General features: G+C 37.2%; 1 protein-coding gene across 2 annotated transcripts in view; it reads right to left on the bottom strand.

Annotated features, from left to right (window-relative positions):
- Positions 1-4341: 4341 nt before the first annotated feature.
- Positions 4342-19859, bottom strand: part of LPCAT1 (lysophosphatidylcholine acyltransferase 1) — a 61423-nt gene continuing 45905 nt past the window's right edge. For both annotated transcript variants that reach the window (XM_027643793.1, XM_027643794.1), the window contains exons 11-14: positions 14321-14474; positions 13383-13481; positions 9149-9287; positions 4342-5228 (exon numbers count right to left, since the gene is read on the bottom strand). In XM_027643793.1, coding sequence (XP_027499594.1) covers positions 5044-5228; positions 9149-9287; positions 13383-13481; positions 14321-14474 — 577 coding nt within the window. In that variant the 3' untranslated portion in view covers positions 4342-5043. The remainder of the gene's footprint in view (positions 5229-9148; positions 9288-13382; positions 13482-14320; positions 14475-19859) is intronic.

Below are 19859 nucleotides of genomic sequence, written 5' to 3'. Positions count from 1 at the left end.
CACTGGCTGCACTGCTGGTGACCAAGATGTTACTTGGATACATGATGCTGCAGTACTTTCAAGAAATCATCCTCTGACTGAAGACCAGCTGGCTTAATTTCTACGGAATCAGGATAGCAAAATTACCTAAGTGACAATCTCAGCCTTCCTGCTCATATGTGAAACAGATCTTCCAGTTTTGCTGGACTGAACAATAACTGATTTAATTAATGGCACTGATGACAAATTCTTACTTTCCATTTTGTACTCTTCCTCCTTTTTTTTTTTTTTAAATGATCTATTCAGAATAATTTGGTAATTTAAGTTTTCCAAATGAGGTGACGTTTAGATACGTAAAATGTAGCAAAGTATCTGAAATGCTTTGTTCACAAGGAACTTCTGTGTCTCATTATGGCTTTAGGAGCTGAACTTTAGTTTTGCTAATATAGAATCCTCGGGCAGCACATAAGTAATGTCTTATTTCTGGAGCACTCATGAAAGGGCTGCTGGAAAAAAACCCCAGAGGCTTCACATTAAGCAAAATACGACATTTCAGAAGGTCTTATGACCCACACTCTGACCTAAAGAAGAAGGAAATTGACTTGGTCAGAGCTTCTAATCAGAATTTTGTTGTCTTTCCATTCTTATTTAGTCCCATTACATATGCAAAGCTGTGCTTAGGGTGGTCTTTTTTTTTTTTTTTCTTCTGAGATCATAGGATCTACAGTATGTGCTGCTAGTTTTGCAACTAGTATTCTTTAAGTCAGGGTGGGTTGGGGTTTTCTTTTGTCTTTTTTCTTTTTTTTTAAATGGAATTCCATTTTTGAAGGAGCAGAGAGCAGAAAGAAACTACAATAATTAACATGAAAAGTTGTACTTACCTCATGGTAATATAAAAGCAGGAAGAATAATTTAATGGCAATACCAAAGATGGCCTTATCAGGGAACTCATAAATTAATAAAACCACATCTGCTTTAGAAAATTTATCAGATGCTCAAGTCCAACAATGACTTTGCTAGAAAAATGTTTACTACATTTTATGAATATAAAAATATTCCAACCAGCCCAGTGCTTAAACTAGCTAACAAAGCTATTCAGTTTGCATGAAAATATTAATAAAGAGCTCTGTGTCAATCTTAGTTCTTTTTACTTCTGGCAGCTTTGTCACTAAAGAGGTTGCATCACTTCCCTTCTGCACACATCTTCTACTTTTCAACCTTTGTGGCCTAAGGATTTACACTTTCTAAGTGGGATTAGCTAACACACACACGTCTGGTCACTATTTATCGTGCTAAGAATATTCTAGCTAAGACAAATGCATTGAAATGTACAGTGTAATTAATTCATATAAAACAAGTGTACAACCTAGTTTCTCCATAAGGCTTATGAATTACCTATAAAGCCTTTTAAGTGTATCTGCTTACAGCAGTGGACTCTGAAAAATCTGTAATAACACTTGCCATACTGTGGTAGAGACAGTGGTTTAAACATGTTTTGCAGCTCCAAAACATGTTTGGTTTTAGTGGGGTTTCATTATGTTAGAAAGAGATAAATGAAGCAAAAAAACCCAAACCAAAACCCAGAAACTTCAGGTATCTCGGATATCATGGTTTTCTGTATAACTTTAAGTATATTCAAAATACAGAGTATACTTGTTGAGCCATACAAGAATAGCAAAGCTTTGGCTGTGTATCTCATACAATATGTAAAAATTCAGGATGATGCAAGAGCTCTTCTGGGAAGAGATGGCAGTATCACATAACAGGAGAAAAATGCTCATCAGAAACATCAAACACCTTCACACCCCTGCATTTTCTGCGTAAGGATCATTTATTAAGTTAAATAGTTGCAAAGAACTGAAGTAATTTCTTCATATCTCCCCCTGTATATTTAGGGGCTGTTAACACCACCAGTTAAAATACAACAATCTGTCTGTAAAATCTGTAATATTTTAATGGAAAGCACTTACGTGTCAATGTGTGGTGAAGGGGAAAGGAAGTTTCCCTGACTTTGCAGCAAGTCACTATAACTTGACTGTCACAACCCAGCTGCTCCAAGTCAGGTGCCTTTTAAAAAGGCTTCTCATGGGGAACTACTAAAACACTTCAGGAGTCAGAGTTTGATAGATGAGTTGTAATGAATATTGCTGCAATCATGCGATGTGTTACAGGTCTTAGCCCTCAAGAGCCTGAGTTCTCAACCCTGTGGTAATGTGGCTTTTCTCTCACTACAAGACAGTCTAATATTATACCTTAATATTCTACAGGTGCTAAAATTACCAGAATCATATTAATTGCTCTCAGCTTTCTGTGACATGAGATGTGATCTAAAGATGTTTCCATGCAGGCTGATCCTTCAACTTATCATTCATCCTATTTACATCTCTACCTCATTCAATAATTTCTCAAAAGAGGAAGAATCACAATTCATTCCAGAATCTAAGTGTTGTTTTGCATTATGTTTTATTATTTATTTATTTTTTTAAATTATTGCATCCACCAAGAGTACCTGCTCACCAATCAAAAAATGTGCAGGTCACTGGCCTTCTTCAGCAGGTAGCTCTGGTCTGAACTCACAGACACACAGGACTTCCAGTGCCTCTTCACCACACAATGTGGCATCTGTTTAAGTGCCCATCTATTATAGGATGCAGTGCCCCTCAGTCACTCTGTACAGCTTAGCTGCACACAAGTATAGCCACTACACTCACCACAATTAAAAAACATCTTCACAAAAAAATTATGAAGCCAAATGAACCTATGGGCTTTCAGAAAACAGACCCCCAAGATATACACACCATATATGCAAATTAGACACACTCATATTCAGCCAACTTCAATCATCTTTCTTTGCTCTTTCACAGATGTGGACAGTATCTCTTCCTCTGGAGCTTTTCTCACTTCAAAGTTGTCTATGGGATACTAAGCTTACCTTTTTCTTCTTTTCAGACATGTCTGAGGGAACTCTATTTCATCCCCTGTAGTCTGAAATTCTCAAATCCCAAGCTCACATACAAAGCAAAAGATAACTATCTTAGACAGCCAGCTTGTGCCACGTGCCGTAAAAAGCCTTATAGAGGTGATGCAACATGTCCAGGCTACATGTGCCTTCCCTTACATACTGAATTAAATGCATACTGTAAAATCACAGAAAATAGACCTCAGGGATATCTCCCTGTGACCAACAAAATCAAGTGGCTTCATCTCAGCTGTCTGTGTTCTCTGTTTTCAGAACATCCAGTGAAGGGAGGCAGGCTCCTCACCCCACCTGGAATAACCTATTCTCCTTAGCTTAACTAGGTGTATTGTAAGGAAATTTTCCTAATGTTTAACTTGCCTTTTAAATTAAGAGCCTGTATCTACCACCCATGTGCAGAAAAGAACATTCCTATCTTCTCTATAACAATGTTTTCCATATTGGTTTTCACATCTTCCTCCAGTCTCCTCTTCTTTGGATTAAAGGATAATTTTGCTCTCTCTTTTTGAGTACGTTCTGTCCTCCAGACTTAACCCAGCTACTCCCCGTCTCTCTCAGGTGCCCCAACACGGACAGGTACTTCTAAGGACAGATGCCAATTCCCTAATGAGCTTTAAAACACCTCCTGCTACTTAAAAAATAGTTATAAAAGCATTTGGTACAAACAGATTTCCTTCTGCTAAAATTCGTCCCTTTCAAATCTAGTTTTAAATTACTCTAACACGTGGAAGATTCAAATCTCAACAGTTTTCCAATCACAAAACCATCACATTTTAGCACAGCTCTACAAAATTAGTCACAGAAATTACTTGAAGGATTTTTTTGTTTGGAAGCAGAGTTGCCATCACAGTTATTTTGTAACAGAGTCCTCCTTCCTACTCCTTGAGGCTTTTGTCACATTTACTAATCAGTGAAGTGCTGTGGTTTTATAATAATCTAGATTTTTCTCTGAGACCTCCAGTGGTAGTTAAGGCATCTGGTTTTACAAAAGGAAACATAAGAAGTATTATTAATATAAGCGTGGTGGTTTTTTTAACAGTTTTAAACTATTTTAAGCTTTATATACATCATATGCAGTATATGTAATGTTGCTATAGAAATGTAACTAGCACTTCTTCAGGATGTTCTGCAACTTGTTGCTGGCTTGGCCTCTGAAGTAACTGCAACCTTTTCAAACTTGAGCTGATACAATGAAGTTTCTATGATGTGTTCCATGCTGTGTTATCTGTACAGGCTTGCTACAAAAGAAACCTGTGATCCCCAATAAATCTACATAAAATAAAATTGCATAAACATCTCCTATTAAAATGTGGACGTGATTTGAATTGTTTATAAGAGAAAAGCACAGTTTAGTTATGTATTTGCAAACAGTTACGTGGCATGTGAGTTTGGAAAAAAATTCATGTTTAATTGCATCCGGAAGATTACAGTAGAAAAGTGTTGGGGTGAGGGTTAAACAGCCCTTCCTTTTCATTCTACCATGGAATAGATTGAAAGAAAAACAATTTTGTCATTCAACAATAAAAATAAAAAATAATCCTTAGCAAGTTTTTGTATTACTGTTTCCAAACTGTTTACTGAAACCAAAACAAAGGGCCAAAATATGCTTGCTCTGCTCAAGAGACTAATCCAACTGAAGTCAACAGGACTGACTATGCAAATATGGACAACAAAGTTTGGCCCCAAATAAACATCCCCATAACTAGGGAAAACACTAATCACCAAAGTGCACTTAACACCATAGTAGCTACAGTTTCTTTTTACATGCACAGTTTGTGCGACACTTTGTACAGGAAACTAACCAATGGAATATAAATAAGTGTGCCGCTTCCTTTAAATATGAACATTAATAATGAAGCACATTCACATTTTTGCCTTTCAAAGACCTTTTCAAAAAAATAAAAACACCTTTCCCAAAGTAACCTGGAACATGTTGTTAAATACAGCACATATGATTCAAAGAATGATATTAAGGTAGAAGAACTTTCACACATAAAACTGGTATTTGCTGTATAATTGGAGCGACTTATGAAAATCCCAAGAAAAGACAACCCTCTCACCAGGAGAGGAAGGTAAGAGTTGCAGTGTTAATTCAGTTTCTTCTGTAGGGGCTTGTTTTTATCTTCAGTGTTATCAGGGCTGAAGTCAGTACAGATACCATTAGGAGCAGAAAGAGATGAAGTCTCCAAGCTGCTCTCAGCTCCCATCTGATCAGCATAGAGATAGTCTTCTGCAAAGTGTGGGTGCAATTCAGCAAATGTGTAGAAGTCATCTAAAAAAAAAAAAATTGTTGTTACACAGAATCAGCTCTTTGAAACAGAAGGATGCTAAATTTGAATACTTACACATATATAATCATATGATCTCTCTGGAGAAAAATAGCAGCAGTTAACATAATGCTATCCTCACTGCTCGTTTCAGCTTCCCAGCGTAAGTTTAACACATCCCCAAAACTGAAATGCTGCAAAGAGTTATCTAAGCCCTCTTAAAACACTTCAGGTCAGACCTCACCCTGTATGAAGGGGTAAACAGGCTCAGATTTGCATTAAAATGCATGATGAGCACCACACGCCCTGACATAGCATCTCACTGCTCACTGGGGAAAGGGCAGAACCCCTCCAGCTGAAGATCACTGAACAGCAAGAGTAGTAATTTCTTAAGTTCTTAAACTCTTTTGCAAACATGCCCTTTAATGTTTTGCTTCAACCTAACAGCAGCTGTCATTGTTGCCTTCCACTTTCAAAATTTCAGCATTTTGAAAGTCCTAATATTTTAGAGAACAATATTGTGAGATAAAAATTTATAACATTTTATAAAAAACAAACCCGATTTTAATGTTGGATACTAATATGACAAAAAAAAGAGCAATATTAGTTCTTGGGGGAGCATGGAATCCTTAACCTCAAGAAGTAACATTTTGTGCTAATAATCAGACACTGAAGCCTTGTCACAGTTTGCCCATATGACTATTTATTCAGACATGATTTGAACACAAAACACTGTAGAGGATCCAGGTAATAAGCAGCTATTCTTATAATGTAAACTGACACTAGAAGAAGCTGGATGTGAACATTATCACTAATTCTGTCACCTACAGAGTATCATGCACTGCCTACTCAAATTCACTGTGTTATCCCAGAAGAGTTCATGGACAGACCATGTTGTAAATTCCCCAGAGTGCAGGGCAGATAACAGCTGAAGAAGCCTTTCAAAGGAGTGAAGCCCGGTTCCTCCTTCAACAGTACCAAAGATGCTCTTACAGTCACATTAAGCATAATCCTTTTTGCATGAGAAAGACTGGACTACTTACTGTAGATACCATTCCAAGCAATTCCTCAAAAAGCTACAGTACCTTTTTTGAAAATAAATTAAGAAAATCCCTTGAAGCAGCTGTTCACACAGGTACAACAGTTTCTATCCAAATCGTCATCCTGACAACTCTGTCAGGATCCATCCCTCAATGTTTTAGTGGTACTGGATCCAAATGAAAAACCTCAACATTCCAGGGAGGACTGAATTCAACAGTCATGAAGATATTAAGTAATATTTATGAAACTTGTACACAGCAGAGCCCAAAAGGAAAGTTCTTAGGAACCCATTTGCCTCATTCACCAGAAATGTGAAACGAGGTGATGTGGAAGAACAAACTATTCCAGCATTACTTCTAATCATAGATCTCACAGCTGAAAGCAACTGTGAAGCATTACACTGGAAGAAAAGATCACCTTAGTCATTAACCCAGGGAAAAAGGTAATTTTGCTTCCTAACCCTACCAAGAGCAAAGAGACAAAAAGAAAGAAAGAACCCAAAGTGGAGTTAAGACTCACAGCTACATTTTTGCATTAAGTATGCATAGGTACTACAAGAACTTCAAGAGGTTTCTGTTTATAGCAAGCCAGGCACTCTTCAAACGCTTTCACTATTTGTCTATTGTCATACTGTATATTGTCAATTGTTTACCAAGAGCTGTTGGAGAGTTTCCGAGGATTTGCGATGCCCACTTACAGAACCTATTCCAAATCCCCAGAATCATGTCTTAAGACTGAGAAATCTTGCCTCTCTATATATTATAGTGAAGGGATAAGCTTTGCAATCAAAGCATCTGAACAGTTAAGCCAACAGCATACCACTTAGGAGAAATGATACACAGGTCCTTGGCCACTAGCATGCTTTCAAACATGCAACAAGAATCCAGATTTCTAACAATTTAGGTTCATGATTATCAATCTAGTTATACAAATTTAATTTTGCTATTGGTTATTCTGTTTACCCACAACCTGAGCTTTTCCTTTGGGATAAAATCTCTGGCTTCAAGGACTCTGCTATATGTGCAGCAATATATGTTTGATACTTTGGATATTTTATCTTTTGTTCTTACAAGTAAGACTCAAGACCTAATTCCTGCTTCACATTCCAACACCCTAGAAAGAGGGAGGCTGTGAGTAGACATCTCTGCTATGTGTGTGCAAAATAACATCAGTACTTTTCCATCAGACACAATGTTTTGATTTCTCAGAACTTGTCTGGACAATGTCTTCAGACATTGTAGTCTGCAAGTTTTTCCACCTCTCCTTCCTAGTAAGTAAGAGCAACAAATTGAGCACGTGCGAAGTTCTACATATTCTCAGGAAAGGCAAGAGATTGAATATTTATGGCAGGAACTTTCAAGACAGAAATGCAATACCAAAGGTTTATTTGCCTCTTCTAATTCTCTACCACAATATATTGAACATTTATTCTTACTATTAAGCTTTCAGATATTTTAAAATCACAGTGCAACATTTTTTTATAAAATGATAGCTTTTAATGGAAAAGGAACCGAGGAAAGTTTTAAAGAAATTATGTAAAAACCATCCTACTACCTACTTTGTGTAGCCTCAAAAAAGACTGTTCTTGACTACAGGAAATAAAATAGTGAATATGAGAGCCAAGCACTTCAGTGGCCAGTGGCTCGGCAGTCCAGATATTCTTTCATTTTGACCACTCAGGGGAAAAGTGTAGATTAAATGCAACTATTAAAGATGAACATTAAAGTATTAATTCTTTGGTAAATCACAAGAACTGGTCTGAATTCACTTGTACATGATTTTAAATTTAGCTATTCTCAAACAATGAAGTGTGCCAAAATTAGAGTTCTGCTAGGTTTACCAGCTTAAGATTCTTGATGGTATTTTTGAAGCTGGCAATGGGGAGGTGGGGAGAAGAGTTGAGTCACTGCACAAATCAGTTTGGAGTGATAGGCAGGAAAAAGGCAATGGGCAGGATGTATGTGGAAATGCTGGGGATGTGACAGATGAGAGGTACAAAAAGGAAAGGGGTAGTACAGCAGGAACCCAGGAGAGAAGACAAGAGTAGTCAGGAAAAAAGGAAAGGGCAGTGGCAATGATAATCATTAAAGTAACTCTAAAATATTTCTGCAGTTGAAGCTTTACGTACATATTGTATGACAAACATAGGAATTACTAGTGTAGAAACTATGATTTATTAACATTGATATCCTAATTTGTAAATTCTTCACAAATTAAATACATACTGATTATCCTAAAGGAAAACAATTAGAACAGGTTATGTCATAAGCACCTCTACTGGAGATACATGATATGCTGGCTATCAACAACTCAGTTCATACTTAAATGATACAACTAAATTTAGAGCCTTACTTCAGATTCTTCATGTTTTGTGCAGTAACACGCATGTACTTTGGCTCCCAGCACAATTTATTCACCCAGGTCTCAATTTTTCAAATGCAACTTTTTCGCCTCCGTACCACCTACATCACACACTACATATTAGGCAGCCTGGTTAACCCTCTCATTTCCTGCCCCCAGATACAAGAGACAAAACAAGAAGACAGAACTAAGGTACCTTTCTTTAAAAACACGTATTCACATACATGGAAGTCACAGAACAGAATATTCTCTAATCGACATATCTATATAATCTCTAATCGAGTTAATCGACATATTATGTACCAATAAAGAAAACTTCTGAAAACATGCAAATACGGTACTTGATATCAAAGGTGAAACTCATATTTGTTAAAATGTAAATTTACTTTGGTTGCAATGCTTTTATCAGAATTAAAGACAAATCAACAAAAGGTAGAGTTTAATAAAAATATAATTGTATATCAACATGAATTCAGGCAACTTCGACACTTTGTGACACTTCTGACCCACTTAAATTACTCACCATATGTAATCTTTCCTTTTTCTTCTTCATCTACAGCTCTGAAGAGATGTGTAACATTAATCTGTGATACACCCATGGCAGTCTTCAGAATATGAGCTAAATCCTCTTCTGTTATAGTTCCACTTTCTGATTGGTATAGCTACGAATCAAGACAGCATGATAAATCATTGCAAAGCCAAATGCCAACTCCTATAAACAGCATCACATTTAAGTAATGCAAAATTAAAATTTGGTATTGGAAATTCTAGTCACTCTCAGACTGATGTGATATATTAAGGATTTTAGATTAGTCTGGGTAAAATATATCCATCATCAGTTCACCCGTATATGCTTAGAAAGTAAAACTTACTATATTCAGAAAAAAATCCCATGTTTACATGCCTGACCACTTGAATTACAGTGGACCACTGGAATTCAGTGACAAAACTGTTTAACGCTAACATATTTTGCAAATATTTAACTCAGAATAATATTGAGTCCATTGAGCTACATGTCCAAACTCCAAGACAGTCTGTGAAATCAGAAGATAAAAGGTCAACATAAAGTAGATGACCTTTCCACTTGGTCAGATGTAAAACTCAAGATTCCTTTGACCAACATCCAAAAGCCAGTTTGCATAAAATGCCCATGTCTAAATGGTATTAATCAGCAGAATCCTCCCCCATAACAGTGATAAACCTATACTTTTCTACAAATACTTATTCTAGAAAACAATAATTTGCATACTCTTACATCCTGAAAAAGAGCTGCCTCACAGAAAGAGTTAGCTTTACTACTGATAGATTGATAACTAAAAAGAATTGTTCACAGTCTCATTTCATCTTCACATACATGCAGTGTTTTTCCCTAAAAAATGGACCTACGTAGTTCAAAACATCTGTACCAAATACACAGCTTCATTTAACTTCTTTAAAATAACTCAATTTGCCTACACAATGGAACATGAGACATAAGAGTTTTTGAAACATCCCTGTCTCCTTTTCAAGCATGACAACACTGTAAATATCGAACCATGTAAAGAATGCCATTTTGGAAACTTCCTTTTAATTTCTCTACATTATTAAGAAGGTGGGAAGTGATGAGATTGAACAAAAAAGGCATAAGGATGCATTTTTCCACAAGCAGAAGTTGCTGTCTCAAGACAGCACACCTTAGTGGAATAAAAATAATGAAGTTCCATGGAAGACAACACTCATGATTAGATCAGGAATCTTGCCTTTTCTTCTCTAGCACCTAATTTGCACACTGTTTCACAGGAACAGCTGCAAGGCCAAGACTTGCTTAATAAAACCTGCTACATTTTCACAGAACAAGTAGTCAGGTGATACTTGGTGGTCAGGTTCACACGCATCACATTGACAAGATTTACAACACCCTTTAGTTTCACTAGCAGTTCGGAAGGGAGGACACGTAGCTCTTATTCTGGAGTGCTGCTCTTAGACTTGATTGCCGTAATACCCCCAATCTCTTTTAATTGTCCATCACTGTAGAAGTGTGGTGGCTCTGTAACTCCTATTTTTCACAATCACAGAATCATTACAGTTAGAAGGGATTCCGGAAATCATCTAGTCCAACCCCCACCAAGGCAGGGTCACCTACAGCAAGTTACACAGGAACGTGTCCTGCTGGGTTTGGAATATCTCCAGAGAGGGAGACACCACAACCTCCCTGGGCAGCCTGTTTGAGTGCTCTGCCACCCTCAATGCAAAGAAGTTCTTCCTCATGTTGAGGTGGATGAACTTCTTGTGTTTTAGTTCATGGTCATTGCTCTTTGTCCTGCAGCTGGGCACCACTGAAAGGAGTCCTCTTGACAACCACCTTTGAGATATTTATCTGCATTGATGAGATCCCCCCCTCGGTCTTGTTTTCTCTAAACAGGCCCAGCTGCCATAGTCTCTCCACATAAGAGAGATGCTCCAGACCCCTAATCATCTTTGTGGCCCTCCCCTGGACCCTCTCCAGTAGCTCCTTGTCTTTTTTGTACTAAGGAGTCCAGAACTGGACATAGTATTCCAGATGTGGCCTCACTGGGACTAAGTAGAGGGGGAGGATCACTTCCCTCAACCTGCTGGCCTCACATTTTCCAATGGGCCCTAGGATACCATTGGCCTTCCTGGCCCCAAGGATACACTGCTGCCTCATGGAAGACTCCAGGGTCCTTCTCCAAAGAGTTGGTGTCTACTAGGTCAGTTCCCAGCCTGTACTGGTACTGGGGGTTATTCCTCCCCAGGTGGACCCTGCACTTGCCTTTGCTGAACCTCACTAGGTTTCTCTCTGCTCAATTCTCCAGCCTATCAAGGTCCCGTGGAATGCCAGAACAGCCTTAACGTTCATCAGCCACTCACCCCAGCTTTGTATCATCAGCATACAATGATAATATTTTTCAAGTTCTTCAGCCATATACTAAACACCTTCACTTTGAAAACTATGTGAAATGTTGCACTTTCCCTGAGAGCAAATGACAATGGTAGAAAGTAGCAGGTGGCAGAGGACAGAACTTGTTCAAAGTCATACCTTCATGAACTGGTTAGAACCTGCAGTAACTCCAGATAAGCTCTGTGAATATCTTACGGTACATTAAGGCAGGATGTGAGGTAGGAAAGGATTTAAAAAAAAGTTCTCTTTCTTTTTTTGCTAGAATAATGAGCAAAATTTCCTCAGCTTGAGACTTTCCTTAACCCTTCCAATCATCACTAGCATAACAAAATGAGCAATACCCACTTCCCCTTCTTAATACATGCATAAATCACCTTTGCAGTTTTACAGCTAAATTTATATTTTGCAATTAACCAGGCAACTCAAAATTATGTATTAGGAGTTGAAGAATGAAGCAGATAATGAAGAACGAAGTAGATAATGAAGAACAGAAATTTTAGTAAGAAACAGTTCTATTAAATTCAAGTGCTTCCAAAAGGAAAATAACTGTCCAATCTGAGCTTTTCCTCCTCTCAAATGGTAATATTACATTGTGTATTATGAATCACAACAGCTAAATTTCACTAAAATATTTCCCAAAAGTCCCCTTCAAGTTTACTTTAAGCTTGTTCATTTTACTATGATGACACAAAGCTGACCAAACAGCACCTGACTATTTCTCTATGCCACAATATAGATCAAATTGACCAAGTAAGGACAGAGACCTTTCTGCTTTTGCCTCAAAAGTAGCAGTAAGTAGCAGCAGCTACCAATGACAGATTTCCCCCAATATTTATAGGAACTAAATATTTTTGTTCATTCCTCCTTTGTCAAATTTGATTCTGGCCAATGGGTAAGCATATACATGTGAACAGTAAGCACTCACAGGAGCTTTCTTTACTGTAACATAGTTAAGGTTACGCAGGTATGGTGAAGAACCTGAAAATAACTACTTGGAAAATAAGGCTACATATATAGTGTCATGCAATTGAATGTTCTCAGTTCCATCCATTCACCAGTGAAGACAGCATCAAGAGTTAGCACTTTGCAGTTTTAGCAACGTGAAGGACCATATGAGTTCAAGCCAAAGGGAAAAGATGATGCAGGACACAGCAGAGTTTGCATGTTGAAATAGCAATAATGAAGAAATCAATGGAAAAGAAATAATTCAAGGGGTCAGAAACCCAACAGAATGACAAATATTAAGCACTGTTGCTGTCACTTTCCCAAAAAGCCCTTATTAATGATCTATGCTGATGCTACAACAAACCACTGAGAGAAGAACAAGATCAGAAGCACTTCTGGGAAGCATAATGTCTGGAAAAAGACTGCAGAACCACCAGAGAAGCATGCTAAGACTAAGAGGGAAGAAAATCTTAACAGGAGATAAAAAAATAATCTTTATTAACATGAAGGAATTTTTTTTTAAATACTTTATTAACTTGAAAAGTATGATTTGATTTAAACATTCTAAAAGTTTACATTCTACAACTTAGCATTCTACAAACATTCTACAACTTAACAGCCTTTAGTTTAGAGGAATCAATACAAAGGAATTAAGGTTTGAGACTCAACTTGCTGAGAAGGATTCGACCAGAGTTCTACAAAGAACAATTTCAAACTGCAAACTTCCATAATTTCACACAACTTAAACTTGCAATGGATTTGCTCTTAACATGACCTCTTAATCTAACTTTCCATTGTTTTAAAATGTAATAAAGTATTAAAAAGGAATGTGAAACTTACTATTAAGTCTAATGGCAGTATAAAAAATTTCTAAAAATAAGTAAACCACGTAAAGCATGAAAATGCTGCTTACCTGAAATGCCAGCTGAATTGTTTCCAGAGTTTTGGATGGCTTACAGACAACTGACAGAGCAATGACAAATTCCCGAATGTCAATTACACCATCTTCATTCTGTGAAGGAAAACCTCCCCTCAAAACAGTGCAGTTTGTCTGAGAATTTTCATAACTAACAGTTGTTAAAGATGCAGAATATTCAGAAAGATAGTTACATATGCCATGGAGTCTCACTGAAATGAAATCACATGAGGTCAAGAACCTGTGAGAAAGCTGCGCATGCCCTTTTTGGAGTCTCATCAAAAGTCATAGTCCAAATATTCTTAAAAGACACTGCTGCAGTCACCCTTCACTTGCATATTTAAGATTTTTACATTAAACCATCTGAATTACTTGGCTGAAATTAAAACCGCAGAACCAGAGGACAACACAGTCTAATTTAAGTCATGAATACAAGACATCTGCTCTTTGGTATAAGAGAGAACATTGCGGACATATCCACCTCCTGGTCCAAACAGCACCTCATCCAGACAAAGATAATAGTAATCTCCCCATTCTGACTGCCAGAGGAATGAAAAGTCCTTCAAGTTTCAGGCATCCTAGAAAAACAAGTGATTTATTTACAAGGTAAGTGAAATATCAGCTAATAGACACTGCATTGAGTTGCAATGAGCAGCAGTAGAGGTTTAGCCTGACTCTACCTTTCTTCCTCTTCATATTTTGCATCTAGAAAGTAAGTAATTTTTTTCCAGCTGATACTCCTTTTAACTTCTACCTGAACAAATGCTTTATTTAGCTGGTGACAACTGCCCTTATTTTGCTGAAAGGGAAAAGCAGTAGGTAAATACTATGGTGAAATGCTCAAAATCATATATTGGTGAATGCAATCGGAAAAGAAGTAGGCTACAGTGGAATTCATAAAAAATATTTACTTTTTTTAATATGTCATTTCTTACCTCATCAAAAAGTGTGAACATATTTTCTAATGTGTGAGAAACTGGAAATTCCAAGTATGCTGAAAATTCTTTAAGATCAACCTTTTCTTTCTTCATTTTCATGGCACTTGCAGCATATTTATCAAGATCATCTTCAAGTGTTTCTGGCTTCAGCCTAGAAAACATTATTTTTGCACATTTTAAAAATAAATCCAGTATTAACAATGCACATTTTAATGTGCCAAATGAAGCAATGGATGATAATGGTGTAAAGTATTACAAAATCTGGAATCAGAATTATTACACAACTTTTTTATAAAATACTGGATTCCTATAATTTTAAGGCTCTCATTAGTTCCTGAACTGTATTAGAAGTTACTGCAAGGGTTTAAGAACCCTGGACATAAAGTTTTGTCTTTTACCTTAATTATAAGTCATATGTGTAAGCAGTTCAACGTGAAGAAACACAGTCTAGAACTAGCTAATAAATACCAAGCATAGAGAGCTAGGAGGAATTCAGGTCACCTGAATATGGCTGTATTGTAGGACAGTAACATAAACCAATTATGTTTCCAAATTTACTAATGTCACTGAACAGGAAAGACCTGATGCATCCTGCGTAAAAAAAAAAAAAGATCAGGGATTACATAATAGAGATTATACTGTTAATCCTGTTTGTCAGTGTTCATTTTTCACATTCAGTCCAGAGCTGGACACCATTATAAGGTGACCTAAACAAAATTATAACAGTGCATACAGCTACAGAATTTCCTCAGTCCTTCTCTTGCAAAACCAGATTTTAACTGATGAACGAACAACTTTATAATTCTGTAGATATCTACTTCATGACTGGTTATTATTTTTCCCTAAGTCAAGCTTCCTGTTTCCGTTTTGCAAAAAAAGTCTTACAATGAATATAATTAATGATGCTGCAGGCATGCAAGGAAAAGTAGATTCTCTCCCTAATACAACATCAAGCACATCTTGATCAGCAGGTTTCCTCTGAAGTGATTTAGGTTAACATGGGCATCCAAACTTTCCAGTCTGAAGACAAAAGAAGGCAATAAAGTCTCCTACAAGATCCTTCTGCAGTTGCCTGTTTTCCTGTTTGCTGCTGCAGACAAGGAAAGGCAGTTATTTACAGAACTCAGAAGCTCACACCAGAATTGTTCCCAGGCTGCAGCTGGGACTCCTCAGCAGCTTCCTCTCGGTAACAAGAATGAATAAAATGCTTAATATCAGCATTCTCAGGAGTTTCTGAAAAAAGATAAGAGCATTTTTGATAGGAAGATTATCTGTTACATCAGCTCCAGAACTTGACTGCTTGCTGTAATGATCCTTCCTAAACATCATGGCTTTTAAGTAAAAATACAACTACCATGCTGTCTGTCATGACCTATACTGACCAAATATGTATTACCTAAACAATGCCAAGTCCTGCATTTCTGAATTATAAGATCTGAAGAAGGTCATGCAAGAATTCTTCCAGAGACCCATGGTTCCCACAGAACATTCGTATGTTCTCCATCCTAGCATTAAAGCACCTATCTTAAGATTTAGTTCTAGACAGTATGAAAAGAGGAGTGAGACACCCTTCTGCAAACATTCACTTTTCACAACCGAGTAGAAACAATAAAAAAGAAATCCATAGAGGATTTGAGATGCACCCAGAACTCAGCTACTCACATGTAGGATTACATGCAAGAAGTGCCCACAGATAATACATCCCACTGTAGTAGCTGAAATGGATTTTAACTGTAGGATAAGGACAGCTGGCATCTAAATCCTTCCTTGAGATAAGCCACCACTGACACAGAATATGTAGTCCAACATCTGTCCCTAAATCAGAGAGATTTGGTTTGCAACAAACTGGCTCAAAATTCACTTTCTATAACTGAGGGAGTACCCCTTTGGTGAATAGTATTCAAGACTTGCAAGATCTCTGTCAGTAATTAAATTTGAAAAGCTAAAATACAGTTTGAAGGCAAAACCTTGTATGGAAAATAGGATGACTTACCACAAATCTCACAGACATCTTGTGGTTTGTCTTTTGTAAATACAGAAGATGTGAGCCAATCTCAAAAGCAGTATGTGGAACAGTGAGGCAAACACTGGTTCAACTTGAGTATAGCTGCACTGTACTTCTGGTAATCCAAAGATGGGCTTGCTTCCCTCTAGCCCTTCAAAATCAGAAAGTAATTGACGTGTTGATGACCAAAGCTGCTATGCTAAAGTTTTCTGAAGCCAAGTGCAAGTCTTGTAAATAGGTTCTGAACCAATGTGAAATGGTTTGAATGTCTCAATTCCTTTACAATTTTTACTTATATCTCAATGGAGGCCATAAAAGCTAGAAAGCCAACAGCGAATGTCTTTACTGATGAAGTCATGCTTGTTGGCCTAATGGCATCCACACAGGATCTAGGTTTTATGATAAAAAATATTATTTGCTGTTGTGGTGTTTTGCTTTATTTTTTTAGGTCAGTGCACACTAAAGAGAAGAAAAAGCCATTCCTGAGTCCATGAAGATGGAAAGGACATTTTTCAAGATTAATATTAAATTCTGAATATTAAATTCTTCACAGCAGACTTCAGAAGGAAAACCAGATCCCTGAAGGTAGAATATTTTCAGCATAATTACCACTATTTTTAGCAAGTAAGCTAGTTTTAGCTGCATTTGACTATTTGAAAACGAACTCCCTTCTTGCATGCTGGGAACCTGCCAAAAACCTTCTAGTGTCTCACAGAGCTGGAGGAACAGCTGGATCCTGTAGATAGCTACTGTAAACTGCAAGCACAGAGAAACATGCCCTAAGGCAGAAAAGCACAATACATTCAGTTTTGTGTCTGCTGATGTACTTCTGTGACACTTCATGTCATAATGGAGAAAGGATACTGAACAGCTGCAAAACTGACCTTCTTGAATACTTTGAGTATTGCTCTTATCAGAAATGCAGACGGACAACATCCTCCAGAAGTTTTTTTCTTTTTATAGATGATCTCTGAACACTTAGAAGTCACTGAACTATGAGTTAGTTGTGAGGGTTGTTACATTGGAAATTCAAAGTTCTGCCTACAGTTTGGACCACCATTTCAGGCACACATGTAAAGCAGAAGTTTGCATTGTAGTCTGGATGCTAAAGACTGTTGAGTAAGAATAGACAGGCATCAGGCCTATGAGGTAATTATTTACTCCTTACAGATCTTTTTAGAAGCCTATAGTAGCATTGTCTAGTAGGATCCTCACAACTGACTTGATAATACTGGAGAGTAGTAGTCAAAATGGAACTGCTCTTTAGTTCATGCCATTCTTACCAAAATACTAAGGCTTCTCAGAGACAGCAGAATTGATTCAAAACCAGTCGGTTTGAATTTCATTGAATTTCACCAGGGCCAGGGAGTATGTAAGGAGGTAAACCTTGCAGGCATGCTAAGGTTGTTGAATATTCTTCCAGGGCAGACATCACTACTACCCATCACTTGGGTACAAGATACCAGTAATACTCAGTGCAGGAAAGCAAAGAGACGGTTAGGAATTCAAAAAGAATTCAAACCCAAATTGCTGCCCATTACTAAAGATAAAAATTACTGAAAGTAATCCTACTGCAAAAGCTAAGAAGTCTAAAAAGGCAAGAACAGTGGATTTTCCTGAAATATGACCTGAAAAAGATAATGTGGTGCAAACTGTATTTTTTGAAAGTAAGACATAATCAGCAAAGCCATACTGCCTTCAGTGAAAAGTACGAAGAACCTCAGAGTCTGTGTACTAAAGGAATACACCACACCAAGAACCTGCCAAACCAAAGAGTCTTGTGCCACATGACACCAATAATAAAACACACATTCACCCTTTTACCATATGATAGTTTTGCTGTATTTTCTATACCCATTGCTTTTTGATGCACAAAGTGGAGGCCAACTACCACGTAGGAAGACGACATGTGCCATTTTGGACAACTATCAGTGCTGCCAAGCTTAAAAAAAAATTAGGGAAAACAGATGCATAACCTTCATTTCTAGAGAATATTTTTTCCAAAAAGACTTTAAATTAATAAGAAAAATTTCAAGAGGTAGAAAACAGTGACCAAAACAGAAGGACATAACACCCATCTGCTTTTGCTATATGTTCCAAATCATACCTAGGCTTTTAAAAGTGAAAGATTTGGGATAAAACAACTGTGAAGCAAAAAAAATAAATCAAGCACGGGATATGCAAACAGATGATCCTTAATCTGGCTCCAAGTCTGACAAAGTTGTTGCTTTCTTTCTCCTCCCCTTCATAACCTATACCCCCCCCCGCAAAAAAAAAAAAAGTGCAAAAGGCCGGGACCACTAGAGTAAAATTTCAGGTTACTTTAAGACCTGACTTTATAAGCCCCATCTAACAGCATGCAGAACACAGTCACTAAAAAAATTCTACTCTGGATTGCAATATCTGCTCCATTTGGTTTTTTTTTTTTTTTTCCTTAGAAAAGAGAGATATCTCTAATTTTCAAAACCCAAAACAACTAAAACTGAGAACAACCACAACTGAAAAAATTAGAAAACCGAATTCTGTAAGAAGACACTGATGGTCTAAAAGCCACTGTTCCATAAGAAAGGGGAGCAACAATTAAAGTTGGAAGGTCCTTCTAGTTCATGAGCAAAGTGGATACAGGAATTAGAACAAACAGAAGTTTGAAACAATAGAAACAAATCAATTCAAATCAGAACTCAAGGATCTCCATGCAGGCAACTGCCATAAGGCAGTTCATAAAAAGATGGAGATGAGATTTTATCAACGGTATTAACACTTCCTGAAGGAGATAATCTGAAGACATCTTTAGTAAGGCACAAAATCCAAACAATGTCTAGAACATGGTAATAGATCCAGCCCAAGTAAAAACAGACTCACTTTAAACAGTGGGGTAATTAATTATGCAACAAATAATCAAATGAAGCAGAGGATTTACAATGTATAAAAACTATAATACAGACTGCATATATCTTAGTAATCAGCTCATTGGTCAGACATAAATTATCAGTCTCAAGAGAGGTATGACCGCTTGAGGACTAACGAATGCACAATTTGAGAAGGTTAGTCTATGATCAATTGATCTCTTTGATAAAGCAGTCATTTTACCAAGGAATTCAGAAGGAAGCAGCTGAGTTTCAGCCAGCTATATAGCTCTGTTAACAGAGCCTGAGCTCTTCGTTAAATGAAGCATGAGAACTCCCTGCTGTGGCTGCATGGCTTCTGGATTGAATCCCATCCAGCTGAGCACAGACCAAGTAAGTTTTTCAGAAAATGATAATGAATCCTGTAGATAGATAATGTGTACAGAAATAACTCTCCAGTGTAGCAAACTCAGGTCTATATTGATTTCAAAGAATGCAAACCAAAAAGGAGTCTGAATTTGTCTCACTGCAGAAATCTTTTAAAATTGCATGTTACCTCAAAGTTTGTCATTGCTCAAAAGCAAGTATTAACAATCGATGAAAAATCCATTGGATAAAACTTACTGCTCCAGTCATTTAGCTGTGCAAGTGGATGATCTTATTGCCTCCCTGGCCTCAAAACCTT

The sequence above is a fragment of the Corapipo altera genome, unplaced genomic scaffold (genome assembly GCF_003945725.1).
Source record: "Corapipo altera isolate COAL_440 unplaced genomic scaffold, ASM394572v1 24b, whole genome shotgun sequence".
Classification (NCBI taxonomy): Eukaryota; Metazoa; Chordata; class Aves; order Passeriformes; family Pipridae; genus Corapipo; species Corapipo altera.
Note: the sequence above shows the minus strand (reverse complement) of the source record. Positions and strands in the feature narration are given on the sequence as shown.